Raw genomic sequence first — 22530 nt, 5'->3', positions numbered from 1 at the left:
GGTCGATGCAGACTTGATGGGCTGAATGACCTCCTTCTGCATTGTAGGGATTCTATGGCACTGTAAATTAAAGAATTTGCAACCATTAAGTCGTCTGGACCCTGTGTTAGGATCGTAGGAACTTCAGACTGAGTCCATAGACAAAACATTAACCACTGAAAACGGAGTTCGCAGTGGCAACACATCTTTAACTATGATGTATTGTTGACTTACCAGATATCACCTCTCCACCATGGCCCTGCTTCAGGAAGGAGAAAATCATCTTCTGATTGTATGCACAGTCTATGCAAGCTTGTACAGCCTGTTGCAAGACAACTGAAGCCCGAGCAGGTCCAAAGTGATCAGGAAGTTGCTGCACCTTTTTCCTGTCCAGGTGTGGTCCTGCATTGCCACTTTTGTTCAAGTAAACACAGACTAAACATACACAAATATATAGAAATCAGATACTTACATTCCAAGTTGTCACACAAAAGTAACCAATACTAGTCACCTTTCAGGCAAAATAGATAAGTATTACAGGAAGGCAAATAGAATGTTTTTAAAATAAATTTAGAGTACCCAGTTATTTGTTTTTCCAACTCAGGGGCAATGTAGCGTGGATATGGGGTAGGCCATTTAGGACTAAGATGAGGAGAAGCCTCTTCACTCAGAGGATGGTGAAACTGTGGAATTCTCTACCCCGGAAGGCTGCAGAGGCCAAGTCATAGAATTCCTACAATGCAGAAGGAGGCCATTCGGCCCATCAAGTCTGCATCAACACTCCGAAAGAGCACCCTACCTGGGGCCCAACCCCTCGTCCTATCCCCATAACCCTGTAATTCCACCTAACCTTTGGACACTAAGGGACAATTTAGCACAGCCAATCCACCTAACCTGAACATTTTTGAATTGTGGGAAGTAACTGGAAGAAACCCTTGCAGACATGAGGAGAATGTGCAAATTCCACACAGACAGTCACCCGAGGTCGGAATCGAACTTGGGTTCCTGGTGCTGTGCCGCCCCCCAGTCACTGAATATATTTAAGGAGGAAATAGATTTCTAGACTCTAAAGGTGTCAAGGGGCCTGGGGGTAGCGCTGGAGTACGGCGTTGAGATAGAGGATCAGCCATGATCATATGAATGGCAGAGCAGACTTGAAGGGCCGAATGGCCTAAACGTGTACCTGTTTTCTATGTTTCAATGAGGTTGTCTTCATAGGCAAGCACTCCTCACCAATGTGAATAGTACCCTTCCACCAACTAGACCTCTTGGTGCAGTAATACAAGATGTTTTATAAGGTCACAAGAGAATTTGCCTGAAATTATCCTGCTTTAATATTCCTGAAGAGCCAGCTTAAATAAACTATACTGCTGGAATTCAGATTCAGTCCAACTTAATGTCCCGGCATTCAGCTTACCTGTTGGAGATTGCATGATGGCTGTGCTGGGGATAGTGGCTGCATCTTGAGGAACTGTGCTAGTGTCTGGCTCTGGTGTGCTGGAGGTAGGGAAGGTTGGCACAGAATTCTGTAGGGCACGAGGTTTCCGCTATGAAAGGAAAAAAACAATTTAGATCATTAGGGATTCCTTAACTTGGAGAATTGCCTCACTACCAAAAAAAGAAACCCGACCATACTATAGGACCTCAAATCAAAAAACTCAAAAATAGTTTAATAAATTCTTCAGTAATTCTTCAAAGTGCTGGAATTTTGAAATACTATAAATGCACACGCATTTAAAACTTAAATGGATATTTAAAAGAAGATGCATTCAAAACACATTTCAATAATTAGAGATAGTAGTCAGGACTTATTACGATGTTTGTCATCTGCACTTTTTTGCCCAAATAAGAGTTCCTACAATAGCCAAGCATCTCTTGCAACTGTAACAGCGATTTACAGGTGAAAATTGCACAATTAAGCTCGACACTCTTCTTTGTTCTTGAATGTGAACAATGCCACATCCATTGCCCACCCCCAAATCCCATAACTCACTCTCTGAAGTTACCTAGCATCGAGAGTAAACCAGGCCTGGCACAATGACAGGAAGGGGAGTTGATGTCCCTAGCTACATGTTCAGAAAAATGTCAACTGTTCCCCTGTGCTAAATTAAATATTTCACACAATCAGCACGGGAGGATCAGTTTGGCAAGCCAGCTGCCACTCCTAAAATGAGCTACCTTGCTCCCGGGCTTTGGCCCTCTCTTCTTTGGGATTTTTAGTGGTTCCACTGGCTTGGTGGATGACGGGATTGGGTGCTGTATTTCTGACTTGTGTACGTAGGCTGCCTGTCCCACCCGGCTCTTCTTCCTCCCGGGTTTGCGGCCACGCTGGACTGGAAGCTGCTCTGTTATCACTTCCACTGAAGCCTGCATGTTATGCTTCTCTGAATTGACCTCTGGCGGTGCAGACAGATTCTTTGAGATGACCACTGGAGAAACAAAACAAATATGATTGAAAGTCAATTTTTGCTCAATTACCTGCTAGATATCATGATGCGCACTCTCACATTTTATGATGAATTGATTAAGGACACCTCATAGGGTCATAGAGTTCTGCAGCACAGAAAGAGGCCCTTCAGCCCATCATGTCTGCGCCCGCCATCTATCTACAATATATCGCATAACATTTGAGAAGATTCTAGGTTAGCAAACTAAGACATTCGGACAAAAATGTCAAATTTTATACTGTTAGTACCATTTCATACCGTTCCCAATGCAACACCAATTTCACCAATATTTAGTTTTGATGGTTTAAGATCTTTGTTTGATAAAGGGTATGAAGGATATGGAAGAAACGTAAATAGATTAACCCTGATCGCACCGATTAACAGAACTGGCTTGCGGAATAGAATGATCGACTCCTGTTCCTGTATCATGTCACCCAGCAATTTGTTATGGGCCAGGGTTTAGAGAACACCAAAGTGTATCATAGAGTTCACATGACCCACAACCTTCAATAGATTTTGGTTATGGGGAACACAAGGGCCCACTTTCCAGGTGTTATGCAACACAGACCGTCAGTATTTTAAAACAAAACAATGTTTATTCTATGAATCCAGTTAACATTTTATAAACACACAGTAAACAGTTTATCAACTACCAACATAAATAATCCTCACAAATGCAATACTCTATAGGTAACCCTTAATAACTTTTCTAACAACATCCATAAGTCAAATGCCCTTTTTAACAAACACAGCAGGTTTAATTCTCTACAGAAGGCAGTTATCACTTTTAAATTATGAAAATGAAATGAAATGAAAATCGCTTATTGTCACAAGAAGGCTTCAAATGAAGTTACTGTGAAAAGCCCCTAGTTGCCACATTCCGGCACCTGTTCGGGGAGGCTGGTACGGGAATTGAACCGTGCTGCTGGCCTGCCTTGGTCTGCTTTCAAAGCTAGTGATTTAGCCCTGTGCTAAACCAGCCCCATAAGTGATCTAAAGACATTCTTTAGCAAGCAGAGAGAGAGAGATCAAATACACCTTCTTGTTTGAATGCAGTTCCCAACTGAAAACAAAACCAAAAACGTAGCTACAAAACAGTTTCCAGCTCAAAACGAAAGTAAAAGCCGGAAACACAGTTCAGCTCCACCCACACAATGACATCACTGCAGCTATTTGATAAACACACTTTTCTTAAAGGGACACTCACATGACAAGTTAAACAAGGGGCTTCTATCCATCCCTCCTGAGGTATTGATCTCAGCTGCATGGTACATTAAGACAGCAATTGGAGTCCAGGACATGTCAGATGGAAGCCTATCCTGAATGCTTGTGTTTTCACAAGCAGCTGTTTTCATATCAACACACCTCCATGGATGAAGTGTAGGAACTCACTAAAGCTCCTTCACAATACCTTCCAAACTTATGACCACTACCATCTAGAAAATTAGAAATTTTAAATTCATCCCTCAAATAAATAAACAAAAGGAATATTTTTCTCATTAACTTTCAGCATGTCGCTTTAGTTTCTGTAATGTGCTAATTTATTACATACCTAAAACCTCTCTCCTGTATCTGAAACAGCTTACTGACCGAATCACTATTAAAAAATAGGGGGCTGGATTCTCCGATTGTGAGGCTATGTCCTCACGCCGGCGTGAGAACTGTGGCATTTTACGCCCAAACATTCGGTGCAAAACAGCCACTGATCCTGCGTGTAGTTGGGGGCTAGCAGCCGAGCAGCATAGAGCATCCGGCTCTAGCTGCCGGAGAATTGCCGAGTCCGTGGTCGCACATGTGCAAGACGCCGGACTGCAGCGGCCACGCCGTGCAACATGGCGGCGGCCTCTCGTGGACCTGGCCTGCAAAACAGTGCCCTCACCTTGGTCGGCTTGCGCGCCCCGGACCAACCCCCAACAATGCCCCCAGACCCTGACAGAGTCTCCCCTGCTGCGGAAGGCCCTCCCCCAACTGTGGGGGCGCTGGACTGAGTCTGCAGCCGCCACGCCAAGTTCCCGATGGTAGGAGACCATGAGAGACCCACGCCGTCAGGAACTCGGCCGGTCGGGGGCGGAGCATCGGGGGCGGGCCTCAGGCAATGTCCTGAGGCTGTCGATATGTTGCGTGGCGTACTCCACTTTGGAGGGGGCGGAGCATCGCGAAAGCGGCGCCGCCCGTGATTTGGTCGGGAACTTTGATTCTCTGGCCGATTCAAATTTTGAGTACCCAATTACTCTTTTCCAATTAATGGGCAATTTAGTGTGGCCAATTCACCTAACCTACACATCGTTTGGGTTGTGGGGGTGAAATCCATGGAGAAACGAGGAGAATGTACAAACTCCACACGAACAGTGACCCAGGGCCTGGATCGAACCTGGGTCCTCAGCGCCGTGAGGCAGCAGTGCTAACCACTGCACCACTGTGCCGCTCAAGTTGGTTTTATCTTCATTATAAAAAGCATGAACTATAACAGTCCTCCGAGCCTTGCTTCAATTTTCACAACAGATTAATTACTTCCACAAAATTCTGAGCAGTCGTGGAAGCAACACAAAATGGGGTTGGGGTAAGAGAGATTTTACAGTCATTCTATATTCTGAGGCGGTGATTTAATTAATTAAATTCCCTGAGTATCACCAGAAACAAAGCTATATAAAAAAAAAGAATGGTCAGTAACATAATTGCTGTTTTAGGTAGATAATATACAACATCAAATCCTTAGGTAGAAACAAGACCCCTTTGAGAACCATAATTAAGATTTTGGATTTACATTGATCTACCATTTTCATCGTACTTGCAAGCTACTCGACTGATTTGTGCGGCATTTTAAAATGAATATCTTAAATCTGTCATCCTCCTTTCTCCATTGCTCGTGTCAGATTTTGTGTCAAAAGGCATCAATCCAGTGGCAGGTGGGGGATTCCCCAGCCTCCCATGAGACTGTCCCTCCCCCCGCCCCATCCCGCTCACCTGTGGCCTGGCGTCTCTCAGCGACAGACACAATGGGCCGAACGGTCTCCTTCGGTACTGTAACCATTCCATGATTCTAAGACCCTGGACCTAGAGTGGGTGCATTACCTGCAGCAGCCGCAGTGGCACTGCCAAGCACTGAAGAGGGCGGCAGCTCTGTGGGAGTAAGGCGTGGGATTTTCCTGATCTTGGAGAAGGCCCACTACTGCCTAGTTAAGTGCCTGTTGAGCACTTAATGCAGCAGGCCTTCTCAAAGAGGCGACACAAGGCTCTCGCTGGGATCCAAGTCTCCTAAGCTAAATTCTGCCCAGAATGTATAAAGAAATTTACAGATAAGTGAACAAAAGAAGTAGACAATTAACTCGTGTCATTCTGAAGCATGGTGAATGTTTTGCATTTAATAGCATTCTTTAAGGTTCATTGGTGAATGATCCCCATCGGAAATTTTAATATTTTTATTCTCCTTTTTCACATTTTCTCCCAAATTTACACCCACCAAACAATAAACAATAATCAGCAACAAATATGTCAATCCCCATAACAATAACAACGATCCCATCCTCCCACCAACCCCCAAACATTAGCCCGCATGTTCACACAAACAAATGACAAAAAGGAATTGGGGATTACCCATAGTCACCCTTAATACACACAGTTCCCCTCCCCCCAACCCTCCCACCCATCCCCCTCCAACTTCGATGTTATCCAGTTCTTGAAAGTGCAGAATGAATAATGCCCATGACTTGTAGAACCCCTCCGTCCTTCCCCTCAGTTCAAAGTTATTCTTCTCAAGAGTCAAGAATTCCAACAGGTCCCCCGCCACGCCAGGGCACAGGGTGGAGAGGCTGCTCTCCATCCCAAAAGGATCCGCCTCCGGGCAATCAACAAGGCGAAGGCTACCATATCTGCCTCTGCACCCGTTTCCAACCCTGGCTGGTCCGACACCCTGAATATGGCCTCCCCGGGATCCGGGTCCAGTTTCACATGCACCACCTTGGAAATTACCCTAAAAACCTCCTTCCAGTAATCCTCTAGCTTTGGACAGGCCCAAAACACATGAATGTGGTTTGCCCCCCCCCCCCCCCCCCCCCCCCGCACACACACACAACGTTCACACACATCTTCTACTCCTTCAAAGAATCGGCTCATCCTTGCGCTCGTGAGATATGCTCTGTATACCATCTTCAGTTGTATCAGCCCCAACCTCGCGCACGAGGTGGAGACATTCACTCTCCAGAGCACCTCACACCAGACCCCCTCCTCTATGACCTCTTCCAACTCTTCCTCCCACTTTGCTTTGATCCCTTCCAGTGGTGCCTTATCCTCTTCCAAAATAGCTCCGTACACCGCTGACACTACCCCCTTCTCCTCAGCACCTCCTCCAGCAATGTCGAGGCCGGTTCCTCCGGGAAACTCCGTATCTCCTTTCTGGCAAAATCTCGAACCTGCATGTATCTAAACATTTCTCCCTGCTACAGCCCATACTTCGTTTCCAGCTCCTTTAATCCTGCAAACCGACCCCTAAGAAACAAATCTTTTAGCGTCTTAATCCCCTTCTCTTCCCATTTACGGAAATTTCCATCCCACCTCCCTGGCTCAAATCTGTGGTTCCCCCGAATCGGCATTTCCCTTGAACCTGCCCCCAACCCGAAGTGTTGGCGAAACTGCCTCCAGATTTTCAATGAAGCTATTATTATCAGACTCTCTGAGTATTTCCCCGGAGCTATCGGGAGCGGCGCTGTTGATAGTCCCGACCCCCTGCACAGACTTTCCTCCATTCTGACCCACTGGGAATCAACCCCTCTGACCCAGCTCCGCACCTTCTCCACATTCGCCGCCCAGTAGTAGTACATCAGGTTCGGGAGAACCAAACCCCCTGCCTGCCTTCCCCTCTATAGCAGCACCTTTCTCACTCTGACCACCTTCCCTCCCCATATGAACGAGGTAATCCTTCCCTCAATCACCCTGAAAAAAGCCTTTGGCAGGAAAATCGGCAGGCATTGAAAAATAAACAGAAAACGCGGCAGCACGTTCATTTTAACCGCCTGTACCCGATCCGTCAGTGTCAGAGGGAGACTGTCCCACTTTTCCAGATCAGCTTTCACTCTCCCCACCAAACTAGAGATGTTGTACCTGTAGAGCCTCCCCCACTCCCGGGCAGCCTGCACCCCCAGATACCGAAAATGAGCCCCTGCCCTACGGAATGGCAGCCCCCCCACCCCTGCCCCCACCCCCGGCCGAGACACCACAAAATATTCACTCATGTCCAGGTTCAGCTTGTACCCCGAGAAAGACTCAAATACCTGCAGTAGCTCCAATATTCCCCCTATCGACACACTCGGTCCCGACACATATAACAGCAAGTCGTCGGCATATAAGGACACCCTATGCTCTATCCCACCCGCACTATTCCTTTCCATGCTCCCGAACTTCCGAATGCGATGGCCAACGACTCAATTGCAAGTGCAAACAACAGGGGGGGGGACATAGGGCATCCCTGCCTCGTCCCACGGTGGAGCCCGTCGGAAATTTAGACCTCCTCAGCAAGATCAGCATAGAAACTAGTGCAAATTGTGATGTAAATAAGACTGAGGAAATTCTGGGTCTAACAATATAAATCCATTAGAAGCAAGGTTTGAATGGTTTCAAGGAACATTATTTCCTTCATGCACATATTTCCAAGTTTATGTTTAGAATATATGTGAAGATTCCCCAACATTATGACTCTATGAGAAAGTAATGCCCATTGGGTTTTTACAGCATAGAACATAAAGGATAACATTTGCAATGGTTTAACAACAGCTTTCTTCTTGTGTATTTGTCCTTTATTATTAGAGTATTTGCGAATGAGTCCAAAGTCCATGAAACAGGTACCAGTAATGTAAACTAACAAATCTCTGATCCAATTACAGAAATAGGCAGAGTACACAAAATCGAGGCGTATATTTCAAGGATATTGCGAGATATTCTCATCTACAGAAGCACAACTCAAAGTCAGTAGAAGTCATGCACCCACTCAAATTCATTAAAGATACAATGATTTAAAACATTCCCAGTCTTGGCCAGTAATGATTATCTTAAAAACCACCATGCCAAATACTGGCGGCACAGGATAAAATCACAATGCACAACAATAAGGAACTTACGTACCTGCCAAGTTCGCAGCTACCTCATGGATAAAGCCTTTAGGGAAGGGGAAAATAAAGACACAGGACATTGATGGATGAACTCTTCAGCTTTCACTTTGCTGTCAGTTTTTGGAAACAATAATATTCCAGGCAAGTCTCCAGTGTTCATAACAAACTTTGTCCTGAAATGAACTTGAGGCGCAAACACTGTAATAGCTGTTTATACACACACGTTATGTTGGAAAATGCCTGCTGGCACATTCCGGAGAGATTTATGTATACACTACAACTAACAGGTTGGCCCTCCTATAACTGCCAAACCTACATGGACAAATAGGTCCTTCATTACAAATGGCAAAAGGGCTTGAATAAAAAGGAGATAGAACTGAATATGAAGTTACTGAAATAAGGGAAGCACAGCCTAATGCTTAGGCTACAATGACCTTCCTTTTCCTCCAATTTAACAACCAGAAGTTTATGAACTTTTCTAAATACTTTTGACTGAGTGTATAATTGGAAAGTGTCCCAAGTCAGTGCTTTTCTTCAGGGTTTCAATGCAAACAAGGCAAATCAACTGAAACAATGATTAAATCTGACTAGTAAGTTCAGATATCAACCACCAGAAAATAATCACTTTTGTTTCTGATCCACAATATTCTACAGCACATCCTTCATAATCTTCAACAGCATTCTTCACATGGAACTTCCAAACAGGGATAACCTCAGTAAAACCACTAATAATCTTGAATGTTAAAGTGGATATACCACACATTGTTGCAATAAGGCCAGAAATAGTTTTGCATAGTTTTAGTGAATTGCATCATGCACCAATGATGTTTTTAAAAAAATCTTCAAACGTCATGTATTACTCAGCAGTAGAAGTGGAGGAGGGCCAATTGAGGACTTCAAAAAGAAATTGGAGCATGAACTGAAAAGGAAGAAATGTACAGAGCCACCGGCAGAAGGCAAGGACAGTGACAGTGGGTGAATTGTTCCTTTAGGGGGCCAGCACACACACACATGAATTTAATGGCCTCTTTTTATGTACTGTGAGGAAAAGCAATCTGCACTGGTCAGTATTTTTGTGGACAGTGGGCACAAGTTTAAGATTGCGTTCAAAAATAACTAATGGAGAGGCGAGAAAAGTATTTTGTTTTTGCATACAGGGGGTTGTTGTGACATGCAATTTTCTAAATAGGAGGAGGAGAAGGCCATTCGGCTCATCGAGCCTGCTCCTCCATTCATTATGATCATGGCTGATCCTGCCTTCCCCTAGACATTGTGACATGCAAAAACAAAATACTCATCTAGCCTCTCCGTTAGTTATTTTTGAACGCAATCTTAAACTTGTGCCTACTGTTCCTCTGTTCTTTTTTTTAACATGTATTTTATTACAAACATGTATCAAACCTGGTCACAAATAAACGTCCCGGCAAACATACTTCCCAGCAATCAACTATACAGTCTGTACAGATTTTTCCCCTTTTTCACCCTCCCCCCCCACTACCCTCCCGCGGCGAACTGCCCCTCAAACACGGTCACAAACATCCCACACCTTCCCTCAAACCCTCCTGAAGAGCCCCTTAACTCATACTTTATCTTCTCTAACTGCAGGAAGTTGTACAGGTCACCCAACCAAACCACTAAACCCGGTGGCGATGCCGACCGCCACTCCAACATTATTCGCCGCCATGCAATCAGAGAGGCGAAGGCCATGACATCGGCCTTCCTCCTCTCCATGAGCTCCGGTTTCTCTGAAACCTCAAATGTTGCAACCAAAGGGTCCAGGTCCTCCTCCACTATCCTGGCTAAGACCGCGGACACTCCCGACCTGAATCTTCCCAATTTTTCACAAAATATGTGCGTGTGATTCGCTGGCCCCCGCCCACACCTCTCGCACTCATCTGCTACCCTCTGAAAGAACCCACTCATTCTCGCCCGAGTCATATGCACCACGTGGACCAGCTTAAACTGTATCAGGATCTTGCAAGAGGAGGTCCCGCTTACCCCACGCAGTGCCTCACTCCATACTCCCTAATTGATCTCCCCTCCCAACTCCGCTTCCAGTTTCTCCTTGATCTTCACCACCCGCTCGCCTCCCTGCTCCCCCAGCCACTTGTATATATCTCCAATTCTTCCCTCCCCTTCCACATCCAGAAGCAGCAGTCGCTCCAGCAGGCTGTATCCCGGCAACCTAGGGAACCCCCTCCAGACTCCAGACCCCAGTCCCTAACCTGCAGATACCTGAACTCACTCCCCCTCGGCAGCTCTACCCTCTTCCTTAGATTCTCCAGACTGGCAAACCCTTCCTCCAAATACAGATCCCTCACCTTGACCAGCCTCGCTTCCCTCCACCTCCTGTATACACTATCCATCCACCGCGGCTCAAACCCATGATTCTCGCACAGCGGCGTTAGCACCAACATCCCTTCCACTCTAAAACGCCTCCTCAAATGATTCCATATCTTCACTGTGGACTGCACCACCGAGCTCCCTGAATACCTACTCGGAGCCAATGGCAAAACTGCCAGCACCATAGCCCTCAAAGTAGACCCCTTACAAGATTCCTCCTCCATCCTTACCCACTCTACCCCATCTCCTTCCCATCACCGCCGCAGCTTGTCCACATTAACCGCCCAATAATAATGAAGCAAGTTCGGCAATGCCAACCCCCCTGCTGTCTTTGCCTCTGTAGCGGGGCCCTCCGTTCCCTCGGGAAATGATCGTGTCCATGTTCCGAAAAAAGGTCTTTGGTATAAAGGTCGGGACAGCTTGAAAGATAAATAAGAACGGAGATGGCTGACAGCTTCAAATTCCTAGGTGTACACATCACCAACATTCTGTCCTGGTCCACCCACGTCGACACTACGACCAAGAAAGCACAACAGTGCCTATACTTCCTCAGGAAACTAAGGAAATTCGGAATGTCCACATGGACTCTGACCAATCTTTACAGATGCACCATAGAAGGCATCCTATCTGGCTGCATCACAGCCTGGTATGGCAACTTTTCAGCCCGAGACCGTGAGAAACTATAGAGAGTCGTGAACACCGCCCTGTCCACCACACAAATCCACCTTCCATCCATTGACTCTGTCTATACCTCCCGCTGCCTTGGGAAAGCGGCAGCATAATCAAAGACCCCTCCCACCCAGGTTATTCTCTCTTCCAACCTCATCCATCGGGCAGAAGATACAAAAGTCTGAGAACGTGCACCAACAGATTCAAAAACGTTTTTTCCCCGCTGTTACCAGACTCCTGAATGGCCCACCTATGGACTGAACTGATCGCTCTACGCATCTTCTCTACAGTTGTTAGCGCTATACTGCGTGTGCTTCACCCAATGTCTATGTGTATGTCTTTACATTGTGTATTTATTGTATGTCCTATGTGTTTCATGTATGGAATGATCTGCCTGGACTGTACACAGAACAATACTTTTCACTGTACCTCGGTATAGGTGACAATATATCTAAATCTGTGGGAGATTGATCTGAGCAATCTGACATCCCCATTTCCTATATTAAAATAGTGACTACACTTACAAAAAATATTTTATTGGCTATAAAGTTCTTTAAGGCATCTGGTGGTTGTGAAAAGTGCCAAATAAATGCAACTTTTCTTTTCTCCCCTTCTGCACAGAAAAGCTTTCACTATTATATAATTTGCTTTGTCATCACTATTAGTCAACTTTCCACAATTGTTCAATCTCGCTGACAATCCTCTCGTGACCTTTCTAGTGGCCACTTCATGTATCGGTTAGAGAGTGAAGACTCTATGGGGGCACACATCAGGGCCAAATCCTTTGACTTCAAATCTACATGTCCATGTGCTTTCAGCCAGTGTTGGTGAGTAGCAATCAGGAAGATAATTACTATGGATGTTTCCCCCTAAACCACTGGCGCTGAAGCCAATTGTGACTCTCTGCTGAGTCCCAACGCCCATCACTGAACATGACATTCTGGATAGCGAATATGAGCAGGAAATACCTTCTAACTAATCAACAAATGGGAGCTCTTGATCCACCCTCTGGATAATTCTGATACTCATTTATCTCTGCCACGATGGTCAGCCTCCAATTCAAACCTCTCCCGTCAGACAATTAAGATTTAATTTACACAGTGATTTGAAAACCCAGTTTGCTGAATATGGGAATGAGGTCAGGTAGGAAGTTGATAGAAAACAAAAACCCACTGACCAAAGCTTTGAGGAAATTTTGCTTGGTTCTTAATCAAAGGATTTGACTGTCGCCTTTTACACCTCAGTGAACGATGAGAATGTTTTGTTTCAGACAGAGAATGTTTCTGGCAATAACCTACACTTCCTGAGAGCGAGAGAGATAATAAGACAGAGGTATGCTTTCAATTCCATGTTCATTCACCCCTCTGCCAGGGAATGATGGCACCCATTAAATGACCTTTTGTCATCATGCTGCACAAATCTTTCATTTGTGTCAAAATGGAATTGCACTTTTTCTTGTTCTGAAAGGGGAACGTTTTCAGTCGCAAACATTGAGCACTCCAGCTGTCAAATTAGTTTACAGTGTATGTTATTGATCAAGTTCCTCAGTTCAGTCTAAATGCAGTTGCCTCAAAATCCGAGTGAAACCTGACTGCTTGTTGCTTCGTAAAAGTGGTCTCTGTGTGTACACTATTGACATCATTGATGGATTTTTCAGTGGGCCCCACATCAAAATCTGAAGCACACGAGGGAGAATCATTTTCTTGGTTGCGCTTTATAATTCTTGGAATTCACACATCAGTGCATTGAAGAATTGCAAATGTTATCACTGTAATAAATTGTCAGTTCTAAGTCTTCACGGAGCCGCAGGAAACATCGGTGAAAATCTAATTTGAATTTCAAAGTAGCTGAATACATTTAGATAGGAAAACATGCACTACTGAAAAAACCTTAACATGTACCGATAGTATTAACTAACATTTTTTGCATTCTATTTGAGGGCAAAATACTTCTCAAGAACATGGTGCTGCTCAGTTAGATACCATTTGTCAATTTAGTAGATATCATTAATGTCAAATTCCAGCACAAATATAATCACATCAATGAGCTCGGGCAATTCCAAACAGTATTGCTCACGTTCAGCTGAAGGCCACTCACCATAGCACTAGAGTTAAATGAGCTGGTTAATAAAGAAATAGCGAATTTTGATGGAGGTTTGTGTCGTGTTGTTTACCCTGGGGTAACACAGATTGCACACAATGCAATTAACTGATCAAGTATACACCAAACGAAGGTATTGGTTCAATAAAAGATTTATTGAACTCTAGCAAAAAAACACACAGCTGCCTGTGGGTTCACTCTCTACTACCCTAAGTAAGCTAAAGCTAACTATCTAGACCAGGCTAGCTCTGATCCACGTGTTGGAGGTGTTGAATGATTTGTACACCCTGACTATCACTATAGCTATCACCAGTGGAAAGAGGCAGAGTGCTGATGCCTCGTGTGTTTTATAGGTGCAAGACCCCTCTGGTGTCCTGTCTTGTGATTGGTCGTGTTCTGTTCTATATATTGATTGGCTCACCTGGGTGTCTGTCACTGCCTGCCTCATGATGTGCATGGGTGCATATTATGACATCCCCCCTTTTTAAAAAAAAAAATGTTGTCGGCTGCTTAGAGCAGAAACGACATATTTACAAGAGTAACTATATACAAAATTGGTGAGTGGATGGATATGTACATGTAAGGTCTCTAGCATGCATAAACATAACATCGTATATACGGGGAATTATTTATAAGTCCAATCGTTGAGGCTGTCGACGGATTCTCGTGGACCACCTGGGAGGTGGAGATGATGGTGTCTTGACCGGTTGGCATGCAGCCAGGCTGGTGGCCTCATGGAGTGAGATGTCTGGGTCGGGCAAAGTGACATCTGGGAAAGTGAGATCTGGTGGTGGGCATGCAAGTTTGCGTAGCGCCCTTCTGTTGCGCCTTACAATCGATCCATCTGCCATGCGAACCACAAACGACCTGGGAGCAGCCTGTCGAACCACAACAGCAGAAGCTGACCAGCCGCCAACAGGCAACTGAATGCGAACAGTGTCCTTCGGAGAGAGGAGCGGCAGATCCGTAGCGTGAGCATCATATGTGATCTTTTGCCTGGTTCTGATCTGCTGCATCTTTTGAAACACTGGAAGGTGATCCAGGTCAGGTACATGAATGGCCGGGACAGTCGTCCGCAGGTTACGATTCATTAGGAGCTGAGCCAGAGATAACCCATTGGACAAAGTGGTTGCCCTGTATGCCAGAAGAGCGAGATTGAAGTCCGAAGCTGAGTCCACAGCCTTACAGAGCATTTGCTTCACGACGTGGACCGCTTTTTCGACCTTCCCATTAGATTGTGGGTAATGTGGGCTCGAGGTGATGAGCTGGAAGTGGTATTGCTTTGCAAAGTTGGACCATTCTTGACTGAAGAAACAGGGACCGTTGTCGCTCATGACCGTGAGCGGAATTCCATGCCTGGCGAATGCCACTTTGCAGGCCCGTATTACAGTCCGGGATGTTAGGTCCTATAGTTTCACTGCCTCGGGGTAACTGGAGAAGTAATCAATTATCAGGACGTAGTCACGCCCGTTGACGTGAAAGAGGTCCACACCAACTTTAGACCACGGAGAGGTCCCGAGCTCATGCTGGTGGAGCGTCTCTTTGGGCTGAGCAGGCAGGAACCGCTGGCATGTCACGCAGTTGAGGACCATATTTGAGATGTCCTCATTGATGCCGGGCCAATAGGCAGCTTGCCGGGCCCTGCACCTACACTTCTCAATGCCGAGGTGTCCCTCGTGTATCTGCGTGAGCACCAAGCTCTGGAGGCTGCACGGGATGACAACGCGATCCAATTTCAGAAGGATCCCCTCGACAACAGTTAGGTCATCCTTTACATTATAGCATTGGGGGCATTGCCCTTTCTGCCAGCCATTCGTGAGGTGATGTATGACCCGCTGCAGCAGAGGGTCCTTGGCGGTCTCCTCCCGAATGATGCCAAGTGGGTCGCCAGATGACGGGAGGGTGCTGGCACAGTTTCACCTGCGCCTCGATGTCGTGCATGAAGTCTACCTGCTCACATGGTGAGGTGATGGCACGGGAAAGGGCATCCGCAATGATTAGCTCCTTCCCAGGTGTGTAAACCAGCTTGAAGGCTCGCTAGATGGCGCCAAGGTTCCCGGAGATGTGGCGCTGCGGAGGTGCCTGGATCTTTTCCATGCCACAGGAAGGCAGTTGCTGGTCTTCAGAAAATTTGCAAAGGTAAATTACTTAGAGGCAGTAGCCACTTCTGGTATCATGTCATGTTGTTCATCCTGGGGTAACATGGATTGCACACGATGCAATTAACTGATCAACTATACACCAAACCAAGGCGTTGGTTCAATAAAAGATTCATTGAACTCGAGCAACAATACACACAGCTGCCTGTGGGTTGACTCTCTACTACCCTAAGTAAACTAAAGCTAACTATCTAGACCAGGCTAGCTCTGATCCACGTGTTGGAGGTGTTGTGTTGAATGATTTGTACACCCTGACTATCACTATAGCTATCACCAGTGGAAAGAGGCAGAGTGCTGATGCCTCGTGTGTTTTCTAGGTGTAAGTCCCCCTCTGTGTCCTGTCTTGTGATTGGTTGTGTTCTGTTCTGTACATTGATTGGCTCACCTGGGTGTATGTCACTGCCTGCTTTTACCTCATGATGTGCATGGGTGCATATTATGACAGTTTGGGGTGAAGGTGGGGATGGAACAATGTACACTGGGAGTTGCAAAACTTAATTCTCTAAAGCTCACACAGCAGACCTCCAAACGCTTACAGTAGTCAAAATATGCAAACGGGCTGGCAGGTGCACCATCGGAATACTGTACCACACAAGCACACACATTGTACCTACACTACACACGCATATTGACTACACACGCATATACCTTTAGTGACATTACACACACTCATGCACACACTTTTACTGGCATTACACACGTACACACTTTTACCGACTTGACACACGCACATTAACCGACATTGCACACTCATTTTTACTGGCATTACATGATGTGTTCTGTACTCTGGGATAACACAGGCTGCAACTGGATGCAGCTTTAACCAAAAGATACTCCAGGCCTCGAAGTTAGTTCAATCTGATTTATTGAACCAGTAGCACAGTTAGCACTGTTCTCTATGAGTTCGACTCTCTGCTAACCTAAGTGTAGTTACTCTGTATGACTGAACCAGACTAGCTCTTAGCCATGTGCTGGAGGTGTGATACTGTACATACACCCTGACTCACTCTGTCGATGTTCATCAGTTGGAAGAGGCGGAGTGTGTGTGCCTCGTGCCTTTTATAGTGAGATACCACCCCTGAGTGTCCTGCCTGCTCATTGGTCATGTCCTGTTCTCTGTGTTCATCAGCTGCCTGTGCCTATCTGTATATCATTATCTGCATGTCTGCATATCATGATCTCTCCCCGTTTTTTTAATGTTTTGTTGGCACATGGGAACGTACTTACATGTGGTGGCATATATTAACATATTTACAAGCGGTGGCATTTGTGAACGTATTTACATATGAAGACAGTTGTCTAATGTGAGAAAACAGAACATAGCAAACAAAACAAATGTTCATAAGGCCAGTCTCTGGGGCTTGCATCTGATCCTTGTTGACCGCCGGAGAGGTGGTGGTGGGGACGACAGCGCCTTGACAGGCGGGATGGAAGCCTGACTGGTGGCCTCGTAGTTCGAGGTATCAGGAGGTGGCAAAACAACGGACAGAAACGGAGAAGAAGGCGGTCGCGGGCAGGCAACCTTGCTCAGTGCCCATCTGTTTTGTCGCACAACAGAACCATCAGCCATACACACAACATACGAGCGGGGTGCAGCCTGTCGAACAACGACAGCTGGAGCAGACCAGCCACCATCCGGTATCTTGATCTTGACAGTGTCTGCTGGGGATAACATGGGCAAATCGGTGGCATGAGCATCATAGCCCTGCTTTTGCTGGTTTTGGAGCTGCTGCACCTTCTGCAGCACCGGGAGGTGATCCAGGTTGGGCAAGTGTATGGCTGGAGTGTCGTCCGCAGGTCCCTGTTCATCAGGAGTTGAGCCGGCGACATGCCAGTGGACAGTGGGGTCGCCCTGTATGCAAGCAGCGCGAGGTAGACGTCAGAAGCAGAATCCGCGGCCTTGCAGATGAACTGTTTCACAATGTGCACCCCTTTTTCAACCTTCCCATTGGACTGCGGACAGTGTGGGCTGGAAGTGACATGTTTGAAATGGTATGACTTGGCAAACATAGACCACTCGTGGCTGTTGAAGCACGGGCCATTGTCACTCTTGACAGTGAGTGAGATACCATGCCTGGAGAACGTCTCCTTACAGGCCTTGATGACGGTCTTGGATGTGAGGTCTGAGAGCTTCACGACTTCAAGGTAATTGGAGAAATAGTCAATAATCAACATGTAGTCACGACCATTCACACAAAAGAGGTCGATGCCAACCTTGGACCACGGGGAGGTCTCGATTTCATGCTGCTGGAGCGTCTCCTTACTCTCCGCTGGCTGGAAGCTTTGACAGGTCGCACAGTGGAGGACCATGTTCGAGATGTCCTGGCTAATACCGGGCCAGTAGCCAGCCTGCCTGGCTCTGCGTCTGCACTTCTCGATGCCCAGGTGTCCCTCATGGATTTGGCGGAGCACCACGCTCTGGAGACTGAGTGGAATGACAATCCAGTCCCGCTTGAGGAGGATACCATCAATCACTGTCAGGTTGTCCTTTACATTGTAAAATTGAGGGCACTGCCCTTTCTGCCAGCCATTGGCGAGGCGGTGCATGGCACGCTGCAAGAGGAGGCCTTTGGCTGTCTCCTCGCGGATACGAACCACCTTCTCATCAGACGCCGGGAGGGTGTAGCACACAGCTGCTCCTGTGATTCAATCTGCTGGATGATTTCCAGCAGTTCACTAGGCAATGTGATGGAGCGGGACAATGCATCAGCGATGATGAGCTCCTTGCCAGGCATGTACACTAAGTCAAAGTCGTACCTTCTGAGTTTGAGGAGGATGCGCTGCAACCGAGGCGTCATGTCGTTCAGGTCCTTGTGGATAATGTGGACCAGAGGCCTATGATCAGTCTCGACAGTGAATGTCGGCAGGCCGTAGACATAGTCGTGAAACTTGAGAATGCCAGTGAGGAGACCCAGGCATTCCTTCTCTATTTGCGCATATCTTGTTTCGGTGGGCGTCATGGCCCTCGACGCATAGGCTACCGGTGCCCAGGATGAAGTGTCATCGCGTTAAAGCAGCACCGCACCGATGCCATCCTGGCTCGCACCTGTTGAGATCTTCGTCTCCCTGTCTGGGTCAAAAAATGTGCCAAGACGGGTGCAGTGGTGAGCTTGGCTTTCAGCTCCAACTACTCTGCCTCATGTGCTGCCTTCCACGCAAAGGCAGTGGACTTTTTCACCAGGTTTCGTAGGGCCGTGGTGTGAGGCCAGGTTTGGGATGAACTTGCCCAGAAAATTGACCATTCCCAGGAAGCGCAATACCGCCTTCTTGTCTTCAGGGACCTTCATGGCTTCGATGGCTTTGACCTTGTCTGTGTCCGGGCGCACACCCTGCTGAGAGATCTGGTCACCTAGGAACTTGAATGTCGACATGCCAAAGCAACATTTGGACCTGTTCAGCTTCAGGCCATTGGCATGGACACTGCGGAATACCTGCTGGAGATGGGAAACTTGCTCTTAAGGGGTCATGGACCATATGATGATGTCGACCACGTCCACACGAACCCCTTCTATTCCCTCCATCATCTGCTCCATGATGCAATGGAAAATCTTCAATGCCAGGACAATGCCAAACGGCATGCGATTATAGCAGTATCTGCCAAACAGTGTGTTGGAGGTGCAGAGCCTTCTGCTGGACTCATCCAGCTGGATTTGCCAAAACCATGTGACAAATCTAACTTGGTGAAAAAACATACGTGTGCCATCTCACTGGTGAGTTCCTCCCACTTCGGGATGGGGTAGTGTTCACACATTATATTCTTATTGAGATCCTTGGGATCAATGCAGATGCGCAAGTCTCCCGAAGGCTTTCTAACGCATACCATTGAGCTGACCCAGTCAGTCGGTTCGGATACCTTGGAAATGATGCCCTGTTGCTGAAGATCCTGGTGTTGTGCCTTAAGGCGCTCCCTCAGCGGAGCCGGGGCCCGGCGTGGTGCGTGGACCACTGGCTTGGCATCAGGTCGGAGCAGAATCTTGTATCGATATGGCAACGTGCCCAGCCCGCCGAACACACCCGGATACTGAGCGAGGATGTCGTCAATGCCGGCCTGAAGATCCACATTGGAGGATGTTGTTGTGTAAACTCGCTGCACCAGGTTTAGCTTTTTGCAGGCATGCGCGCCAAGTAGGAATGCCCTGTCCGGCTTGACAATTTCAAACGTAATCATGCATGGGTGCTCCGGTTGGAGACTTGTAGATGGCAGGATCCCAGTGCCGTGATGGCATTTCCGTTGTAGTCCAGGAGCCTGCAGGCTGCTGGAAGGACCTTGGGGGGCTTCTTGATGAGTTTGAAATCTGCCTGTGAGAGGAGGTTGGCAGAAGCACCTGTGTCCAGCTTAAACTGGATGGAGCAGTGGTTGACCTTCATCACCGCACGCCATTCGTCCGCAGAATCCACAGTGAGGATGGATTGAAGTTGTGATGAGTTGGATGTGGCATATTCACATTTGGTGATGATGCCCACACAGTAGGCGGAGTCCAGGCATTCTTCCTCTGGATCCATTGTGCTGCCAGGATCAGAATCCTGTAATCGTTGTTGCACACACTGAACGCACCGTCGTCGGAATTGGGAGCATTGGCCCCTGACTGGTGGTGCAGACCTGCACAAGGCTGCATAGTGTCCAGGCTTCCCGCAGTTTAAACATCTCCTGCCTCTTGCAGGGCGGTGTTTCTTTAAGTGGGCGTTGCCGCAGTTCGAGCACGTCATGACGTCGGCGTCCTGACGCTCCGCGCGTCGTCGCACATGCGCAGTGCGGGTGTCGCCGCTTTGTTATCCTGTTCGCATTGCGCATGCGTGGGGCCCCGGGACAAGCGCGCGAAATGGCCGCTTTCATCAATGCTGAGGCGCTGCATCCGGGAGATGGCCTGCACACTCTCTGCCTCGTGGGAGGCAGGTTTCTCATTTTCAGCCGATTTGTATTGGGCATAGCGATTTTCGCCGTGCTCATGCACTGTGCATGTTTCAATCGCGACTGGCAGGGTCATATGCTTGATCTTCAGTAGCTGCTCTCTCAGAGGATCAGAATGAACTCCAAAAACGATTTGGTCTCTGATCATGGAGTCAGCAATATCACCAAAGCTGCAGGACAGCGCTAGCAGGCGGAGGTTAGTTAAGAAGGAGTTGAAAGATTCATCTTTACCTTCTAGGCGCTGTTTGAATATGTAGCGCTCGAAGATATCATTGGTGTCCACTTCAGTGACTAGTCAAACATGTCCAGGGTGGTCTGAAACTTTGTCTCATCATAGCCTTAGGTGAAGTGAAAAGAGTTGAAGTGTTTGATGGCTTGATCACCCGCTGTTGAGAGGAGAAGCGCGATTTGCCTTGCATCAGACGCACCCACGAGGTCTGAAGCTTCGCTGTACAGCAGAAACCTTTGTTTGAATGTCCGCCAGTTGGCACTGAGGTTGCCGGAGGTCCTGAGCTGGTGAGGAGCCTGAATCTTCTCCATGGTGCCGGGACACATTCGCTGGTCGTCACGGAACGGACTGAGGTAAACCACCTAGATTAAGCAGTCTCCTGGTAGCATGATGTGTTATGTACTCTGGGGTAACACAGGCTGCAACTGGATGCAGCTTTAACCAAAAGGTACTCCAGACCTTGAAGTTAGTTCAATCTGATTTATTGAACCAGTAGAACAGTTCTCTATGAGTTCGACTCTCTGCTAACCTAAGTGTGGTTACTCTGTCTGACTGAACCAAACTTGCTCTTAGCCACGTGCTGGAGGTGTGATACTGTACATACACCCTGACTCACTCTGTCGATGTTCATCAGTGGAAAGAGGCGGAGTGTGAGTGCCTCGTGCCTTTTATAGTGAGATACCACCCCTGAGTGTCCTGCTTGCTCATTGGTCATGTCCTGTTCTCTGTGCTCATTCGCTGCCTGTCTGTGCCTGTCTGTATATTATTATCTGCATGTTTGCATATCATGACATTACACACGCATTTTACCCGCATTACAGACACACTTTTACCGGCATGGCAAACGCACTTTTACCGACATTGCACATGCACTTTTACTGGCATTACACACAAACTTTAACCGACATTAAACCGACATTAAACACGCATATTTATCGACATTACACACGCACACACATTTACTGACATCACACAAACACACGCACACACTTTTATTGACATTACACACCCACTTATACTGATATTACACATCCACTTGTACTGACATTATGCATGCACACACTTTTACTGACATTGCACATGCGCACGCACACACATTTATTGACATTACACACACACATACAACTTTACTGACAATATACACACGTTTACTGACAAATCACACACACATACACACACTTTTATTAACATGACACACACAAGCACACAACTTTACTGATACTACATACACACCTTTACTGACATTACACACACCTTTACTGACATTACACACACACACATCTTTACTGACATTACACACAAACATGCACACCTTTACTGACATTACACACACACCTCTACTGACATTACACACACACCTTTACCGACATTGCACACACTTTTACTGACATTACACACAAACACACACACCTTTACTGACGTTACAGACACACACATTTACTGACATTACACATACCTTTACTGATATTATACACACCTATACTGACATTGCACACACAATCACACCTTTACTGACATTGCACACACACACCTTTATTGACGTTACAGACACACCTTTACTAAGATTACACACACACACCTTTACTGACATTAC

The 22530-nt window shown here is 46.9% G+C and overlaps 1 protein-coding gene across 6 annotated transcripts in view; it reads right to left on the bottom strand.

Annotated features, from left to right (window-relative positions):
* The window catches only part of LOC140411683 (polycomb protein SCMH1-like), a 309157-nt gene that overhangs the window by 22031 nt on the left and 264596 nt on the right, over positions 1–22530 (bottom strand). For 5 of the 6 annotated variants that reach the window (XM_072500725.1, XM_072500704.1, XM_072500727.1 and 2 more), the window contains 3 exons: positions 2158–2408; positions 1397–1526; positions 214–414 (listed from right to left, as the gene is read on the bottom strand). In XM_072500725.1, coding sequence (XP_072356826.1) covers positions 214–414; positions 1397–1526; positions 2158–2408 — 582 coding nt within the window. The remainder of the gene's footprint in view (positions 1–213; positions 415–1396; positions 1527–2157; positions 2409–22530) is intronic. The other variant, XM_072500717.1, reaches the window with a different exon arrangement.

This window comes from Scyliorhinus torazame, chromosome 1 (assembly GCF_047496885.1).
Source record: "Scyliorhinus torazame isolate Kashiwa2021f chromosome 1, sScyTor2.1, whole genome shotgun sequence".
NCBI classification, from domain to species: Eukaryota; Metazoa; Chordata; class Chondrichthyes; order Carcharhiniformes; family Scyliorhinidae; genus Scyliorhinus; species Scyliorhinus torazame.
Note: the sequence above shows the minus strand (reverse complement) of the source record. Positions and strands in the feature narration are given on the sequence as shown.